The sequence below is a fragment of the Nicotiana attenuata genome, chromosome 5, assembly GCF_001879085.1.
Source record: "Nicotiana attenuata strain UT chromosome 5, NIATTr2, whole genome shotgun sequence".
Taxonomy (NCBI): Eukaryota; Viridiplantae; Streptophyta; class Magnoliopsida; order Solanales; family Solanaceae; genus Nicotiana; species Nicotiana attenuata.
The window spans coordinates 35,088,905-35,096,770 of NC_031993.1; the positions used below are offsets into that span (position 1 = coordinate 35,088,905).

At 39.2% G+C, this 7,866-nt stretch overlaps 1 protein-coding gene across 1 annotated transcript; it reads right to left on the bottom strand.

The window, feature by feature from the left end:
• On the bottom strand, positions 323–4,844 carry LOC109226120. The gene is made up of 3 exons (XM_019390921.1): positions 4,148–4,844; positions 3,818–4,018; positions 323–783 (listed from the first exon to the last, which is right to left on the bottom strand). The coding sequence occupies exons 1-3, from the start codon at positions 4,842–4,844 to the stop codon at positions 323–325; spliced, it is 1,359 nt and encodes a 452-aa protein (XP_019246466.1).

Below are 7,866 nucleotides of genomic sequence, written 5' to 3' on the forward strand. Positions count from 1 at the left end.
TTATTTTTTGAACCGAGTATTTGTTTTACTGTCAGCCCAAGGGGCTTGAGTGAGATCTGACTGAGTGAGGCCGAGGGCCTGTGTTGTGAGGATATTGTGATATTTTGTGAGGCCGAGGGCCTGATTGATCTATGCCACGAGTTAGCTTGTTGTTATGTGAGGCCGAGGGCCTGATTGATTATGCCACGAGATGGCTTGTTATAGCGCTTGGGTTGTAAGGAGCCCCTCCCGGAGTCTGTACACCCCCAGAAACATTCTTGGGCAACACTTTTCTAACTGCAACCTGGAGCAAGTAATGCATGATAAAATGAGCATCATGACTCTAGTACCCTGATACTTTCATTTCCTCCACTTCCACACGTTGTGATATATTTGACCCACACCCTTTTGGTAATTTCATATTTTTTAAAACAGTGCAAAACAGCTTTTTCTCTTCTGGTTTCATGGAGAAACAAGCTTTAGCCAAATAAACTTTTTTATTATCCTTATCTTTTAATGGTTGAAGCTCTTTTCGTATCCCCATCTCTTCCAAGTCATAGCGAGAATTTACATGATCTTTTGACTTTCTAGGCATATCCAATAAAGTACCAAGCAAACTATCACATATGTTCTTCTCGATGTGCATTACATCAAGATTGTGTCTCAATCTGTTATGTGCCCAATACGGCAATTCAAAAAAGATTGATTTTTTCTTCCACGGACCCTCATTACCCCGGTGCCATTTCTTTTGACCCTTTCCAAAGACATGATTAAATTCACGCAATTCTTCTGACACATCTACACCTGACAAGGGAGTAGGTGTTGTTTTGTGATCCTCTTTGTAACGATCCGATCGGTCGTTTTGAGTTTTTGCACTTTGCTCGCCAGTTCTCGGGCATGACTTGCTCCGTGTGTTGCATTATGACTTATTTAAATTGTTAGTTTTGGTTTTCAGGGTAATTGGAACGAATTTGGAAGAACAGTTCTCAGTTTGAAGCTTGAAATTGAAAGGTTTGACCAAGTTTTGACTTATTGGTAGACGACCTCGGAATGCAAATTTTATGGCTCGGATAGCTTCGTTAGGTGATTTAGGACTTAGGAGTGTGTCCGGAATATTTTTGTGATGTCCGGTGTAGAATTAGGCTTGAATTGGCGAAAGTTAGTTTTTGGCGTTTTCCGGTTGATAGGTGAGATTTTTATATAGGGGTCGGAATGGAATTCCAGAAGTTGCAGTAGCTCCGTTGTGTCATTTGGGATGTGTGTGCAAAATTTCAGGTCATTCGGACGTGGTTTGGTTGGGTTTTTGATCGAAAGCATATTTCGGAAGATTTTTAGAAACTTAGGCTTGAATTCGATGTGTTTTGGGTAATTTGATGTTGTTTGAGGTGTTTTGATGATTGGAGCAAGTTTGTATAAGGTTTTAAGATGTGTTGGTGCCTTTGGTTGAGGTCCCGGGAGCCTCGGGTGAGTTTCGGATGGTCATTCGGGGCATTTTTGGAGTTTAAAAGTTGCAGAAATTTAAGGTTCAGTGTTGCAGAGATTTATCTCTTCGCGTTCGCGAAGAATGAACTGAGGAAAGCCAGGATTTAGCCTTCGCGTTCGCGGAAGGCTGGGATGCAGTGCATCGCATTCGCGAGAGGGTATCCGCGATCGCGTAGAGTAATTTGGGATTGAGGTTCTTTTGTTCTTCGCATTCACGTAGAGTAAAATGTGGTCAATGCGAGTTTGTGCTTCGCGAACGTGAGGGTCTGACCGCGTTCGCGAAGAAGGGAAGTCAGACCTGGGCAGAATGTTTTTAAGTCGTCTTGTCCGCGATTTTGGGTCTATTTTCACCCATAGTTGATCATTTTGAGAGCGTTTTTTTGAATGAGACTAAAGAGGGTTTCAAGGGGAAACGACTTGAGGTAAGATTTTTGGACTAAAAACTCGATTCTATTGTGAAATCTACCTAGAAAATCATGGAAACTTAAGCAAAAAATGGAAGAACTAGGGCTTGGAATTTTGGACTTTAGATTTGGGATTTGAAGGGTCATTTGTGGCCGGAATTGATGTTCTTGATATGTATGAACTCGTATGAGGATGAGGATTCTATTGATGTGAAAATTTCTGAGTTTCGAGAAGTGGGCCGGGGCTCGGGTTTTGCTAATTTCGGGATTTTTGGCATTTTTTGATTGTTTTCGCTTGGGCTTTGTTCCCTTAGCATATTGTGACGTATCCGTTCTGATTTTGGATAGATTCGACGCGTGTGGAGGCCAATTCAAGGGGCAAAGGCGTCGCGAGCTAGGGATTTAGCCGGTTCGAGGTGAGTAATGATTGTAAATGATGTTCTGAGTGTTTGAAACCCCGGATTGCACATCGTAGTGCTATATTGAGGTGAGGCACACGCTTAATGACGAGCGTGGGGTCGTGCACTATTGGGGATTGTGACTTGGTCCATCCCGATTGATGATTTTACCGCGTATTTGATTGAAATCTATTTGTTATCATCATTATTTGGGGCTGAATGCCATATTTGGGCTCCGTGCCAATTATTTGAACCCTTCGGGGATTGTTGTTGATGTTTCCTCACTGTTTTGACTTTATACTTGAACTCAGTCATGTTATTTCCACCGTTTTCAAAACTCAGCCATGTTTACTCTGTTTTAATACTCAAATGATATTTAAATGATGTTTTGGGCTGAGAAATACTGTTTTACTGTTGCCCGAGAGGCTTATGTGATTTTGACTGAGTAAGGCCGAGGGCCTGTGTTGTGAGGATATCTTTGGGATTGGGCTGCACGCCGCAGCGGTGATATATATCTTTGGGATCGGGCTGCACGCCGCAGCGGTGATACACTGATTTGATTATGAGGCCGAGGGCCTGAGATTGTACGCCACGAGGTAGCTTGATATTGATATGAGGCCGAGAGCCTATTTATGATGCCACGAGATGGCTTGTTATTGCGCTTGGGTCGTAAGGGGTCCCTCCAGGAGTCTGCACACCCCCAGTGAGCGCGGGTACCCAGTGTGATGTGAGATGTAGCCCGAGGGGCTGGTTTGTTCTATGTGATTGCCCGAGGGGCTGGTACCGTTCTGAGATATTGCCCGAGGGGCGGAGTTGCTGATATTGTGCCCGAGGGGCGAACCTTATGTGTTTATCTTTCTTATTTGCCTGTCATTTACTTGCTTAATTGTGTATTTGTGCCCGAGGGACGGATTTCTATACTTATCTGCACTAGTTGTTCAGCATTCATTTGCGTAACTATTGAAAAAGTCATTTTCAAAGAGTTTTTAAACTGAGCTAAGATGTTTTAAGAGATTTTACAGCTTGATTGCCTTCTTACTGGTTTCGAAACTGCTTCTATACAGCATGTTGATGCTCTTTTCGAGATTTCTTATCACTCAGTCTTTATTTATGATTATTACTCACTGAGTTGGAGTACTCACTTTACTCCCTGCACCATGTGTGCAGATTCAGGTATTCTACACCCGGTAGCGGGTTTTGGATGATCGGAGGCAGAGTTATCGGAGTTTAGCAAGGTAGCTGCCGGCGTTCGCAGCACTGCTTTTCTCCCTCCTTATTTTACTAGTTTGTACTTAGTACATTCCAGACTTTGTCAGTTGTATTTAGACTTAGTAGATGCTCATGACTAGTGACACCCCGATTTGGGCTGTGTTTGGGTTGTACTTCCGCATTGTGATGATATTATCTGATGTGTAGTATTATTAAATCATGTTATAGCCTGTTGTATTGCTGTTTAGCTGTTTAACTTCGAATTGGAAATGTGTCGGCTGGCCTTGTCTTCACGAGAGGCGCCATCACGACTAGGTCTGGGTTTAGGGTGGTGACACTCTTTACCATCAAATGATTTCTTATCTCTTCGAAATGGATGATCAGGAGGCAAAAATGTCCGATGATCCAAGTAACACATCTTACGACTATGTTTGAGATACTGAGAGCATGTGCCATAATTACAAGCCGGGCATGCCAGTCTCCCTTTGGTGCTCCATCCGGAGAGCATTGCTAGTGCTGGAAAATCACTAATCGTCCACAACAAGGCTGCACGCATTTGAAACGTTTGGTCAGATTTAGCATCATATGTTTCTACCCCTGTTTCCCACAGTTCCTTCAACTCAGCAATTAGTGGTTATAAGTACACATCTATATCATTTCTTGGTGAAGAAGGACCTGGAATGATCATTGACAGCATTATATACTCCGGCTTCATGCAAATCCATGGTGATAAATTATAGTTCATTAGCATAACAGGCCATGTGATATGGGAAATGCTCATGGTTCGAAACGGGTTAAAACCATCACTTGAAAGACCCATTCTAACATTACGAGGATCCCGAGAGAAATCCTTGTGAAATAAATCAAAATTCTTCCACGCTTCCCTATCAGCAGGATGTCTTAAATTCCCATCATTGGGTCGTTCAGTAGCATGCCATCTCATAGCTGCAGCTGTTTCAGAGCACATGAATATCCTCAGAAGCCTAGGCTTTAAGGGAAAGTACCTTAAAACCTTTGCAGGGATTTTGGAGCTTGCATTAGTCACGCCATCGACAACATTCTTCCATCTAGAAGTTCCACATACAGAGCAATTATCATTCTTCTCATTTTCATTCCAAAAAAGCATGCAATCATTAGGGCACGCATGTATGTTTTCATAATGAATACCCAAATCTTTTATCATATTTTTTGCCTTGTAAAAAGACTCGGGTAGCTTAGCAAATGGAAATGCCTCTTTTAACCAGTCTAACAAGTCTGAAAAAGCCACATTACTCAAGCCATGAATGCATTTGATTAAGTACAATCGAATGGTGAAACTCAGTTTAGAAAAATTCTCACACCCCGGATATGACTCTTGTTTTCCTTCCTCCATTAATTAAAAAAAATCTCTTTGCATCTTCAGATGGTCCCTCTCGCACACCTTCTTCATGCCTCATGTCACCCTCAACATTTCTAAAAGTGTCATGAAGTAGTCCATCAATATCATCATGCATGTTGGGACCTTCATCACCATTGCTTGGATGTGGATTATTTCTCGAGGAAATCTATTCCCCGTGGAAAATTCATTTGGTGTATCCTTGATAAATCCGTAACCAACCAAGTGATCCTCTACCACATTTCTAACACGCCAATAACAATTAGCGCATTTTTTGCAAGGACATAATATTTCATTGCCTTGGGAAGCCCGTTCAAATGCCTTATCAAGAAAATTATTCACTCCGCGAATATACTCATCTGTGGATTTTCGGAGACCCATCCAACTTTTATCTCCATTATCCATTGAATATTAAATCCCCTATGGGTCACAAATGCAAATCATAAAAATTAAGATCTAAATAACAAATTTCAGGAATTACTGGAGATACATAATTATGTCACTTAATCTAAAGCTTTCTCTACTGCACAAAAAGAAAGAGATGCAAACTATGACAATGATAGTAATGGCGAGACCAACTAATGTGCTAAAGTAGCATACATGTGATAATACTGAAAAGTTAAATGCATTCTAACAGAGGAACTTCTCATATCATGCTTATCCAATTATCTTGACATTGCCTAAATATGATATAGTAAGCAGCTGACTTGTTGTCAACAGTGATAAAAATCATCATAAAAAAGAGAATCATGTTGATATTTCCATTTACATAGTAACTGAGCATCTGATGAAAAGAGAGGTATCAACTCTTTGCATTTAAGTAAATATTTCTTTCCTAATTATGATTAGCCCTCTACTTATTACTTTTTGCAGTATTTTTATAATTCAAATACCAATTTATTAAATGATTGTGGAGCTGATAAATCACCACCACCAACTCAAAAAAAAAACATAAAGAACAAACAAGCAAACTAACAACTACTTAAAGGGGAGACCTCTCTGTTAATTAAACCTCTGTTTTAACAGAGCTCTTTATACAAACGTTGACTTGTTAACATAGCTCTTTATACAAACGAACGAAAAATCACTAAAATCAGAACCTAAACAAATCCAATTGCACAATTAAGATAACAAAATATAGAGATGAATTGAACACAAAGACTACAAATCATGCAAAACACCATCTTCATCCTTTATGGAAAATACATTGTTAGTCAGGATGTAAAACGAATAGGAAGAAAGAACAGTGCAGTAACATGATTTAATATTCACATGAAGAGTTATGTAATAGATACACGTTGCAACACTGTGATAAAAAATGTTGCACTGACTTTGCCAGAAATGACTCTGACCTACTGGTGGTTAAATTCCTGGTTCTGTCATCTTCCATATTAACTCGATCATTTCACGTAAGTAGATTTCAACAAATAGGTGCTAAATTCATCACTAAAACCAAATCACACTTAAACTTTTCATTGAAACATGCAGCAGAATCAGAAATCAACAGAGGAAAGAGTCCAAACTAGTCTGACAATTAAGCATGTAGAATTCATAGATTTAAGGAAAAAATGGACAACTCAAATCTCATTCATGATTCAATGAAAGCAACAAAGGCATGTGAATATACTTGTTAAAATATTGTTATTCAATAATATGTAGGAAAGGAACGAAAATTATATATAACTTGACGTGCTTGAAGATAAAGATTTTCCAGAACAAAAAATAACAAGGTTCAATATTGTGCCAACAAGAGAACCTCATGAAACGCACACCATAATGAAGGACATAAATGGTCTATGACAGAAGATAATTTGAAGAGATCTAGAGGTTAGAGAATGTTGTAGCTTAGATTTTCAGGCCAAATATTTCTACACCACCTAGTAACACAGATTTTCAAGAAACCTTTGTCATTCTAAACAGATATGAAAACCAAAATTTTATAGCAAATATAACTGTAAATGCTAACGACAAAAAAAAGCTTCTGCAGATTGCTCAGCAACTTTTCGTAGCTCATGTCTGCAAGACAGATTGGGGAACCTATGCGCAAGGACGAGAAAGAGTAATAAGACGCATGACCTGCTTCCCTATTGTTCTTTGCCTTAGCGCTGATGCAAGAGATTTTTTAGGTTATTTGAGGAAATAATGTTTCCACATCTTCACATCATGAGCTTTTAAATGTTGTGATTCTGTTACAACAGGAGGGAAAGCCTTTATGTGAAGATGCTTGATATTGTCTATGTGATGTCAAGGTTTGAACCTCACATATGGAATAAAAAGGTTTTGAGATCTATAATCAAAATAAGATCGTGAGGCTCTTGCTTGTCATATTAACTTTCTATTGACTCAAAGTAACGACTAAGAGATGGATAACAGAAAGCAGAAGCATTCATACCAAAGTTCTCAACTTGAGAATCTCAAGGGTCGATTGTTTCATCTTCCTAATTTTAAAGTCATTACATCTAATGAGAATTGCTTCAAGAATGAAGACTCCGCAATCTTAACCAAAAATGAATTGCTCAAACACATAAGGGAAAACAGATATGAGACTTTGTATGCCATGGCATATCTGAGGTCAATTTCGAACTTTAGGCAACAAATTAGAACACCAGAGAAGGTAAAAGATTCTTGTCCACCCCAATAATTTATTTCCAATTTGTCTTTTACTTGACAAATAAGTAAATTAATAAATAAGTGTATAACATGAATCTTACTTAGTGTAAAGGAGATGAGACTTAAGTTAGCTTCAAACTGGAGATGCCTCAACAAGCTCTCTGTTGATAGAGAAAACGGAGAGTATCAAATTATCCGAACACCAATAAGTTAGCAAAAATTTAAGAAAACAAATCTGTTTTGAAGAAAAAGAGAGTTGGATAGAGATCAAAACCTCTAGGGACGGCAGGTCTTTTAGGGCTGAACAAATCTCTTGGATTTTCCCGTAAGCCTTTCTCGGTGGTAGCTTGAGTGTGGACGGCAGGTCTTTTAGGTCTTGTATCAAATTTAGGCTTTTTTTTTAGCAAAT

Coding starts and splice junctions, on each gene's coding strand:
- LOC109226120 (XM_019390921.1), bottom strand. CDS start 4,844: ATGGAGGAAGGAAAACAAGAGTCATATCCGGGGTGTGAGAATTTTTCT. Junction 4,019..4,147: donor GCTGTCAATGATCATTCCAG/GTCCTTCTTCAC, acceptor AAATGCGTGCAG/CCTTGTTGTGGACGATTAGT. Junction 784..3,817: donor AGATAAGAAATCATTTGATG/GTAAAGAGTGTC, acceptor CTCCCTTGTCAG/GTGTAGATGTGTCAGAAGAA.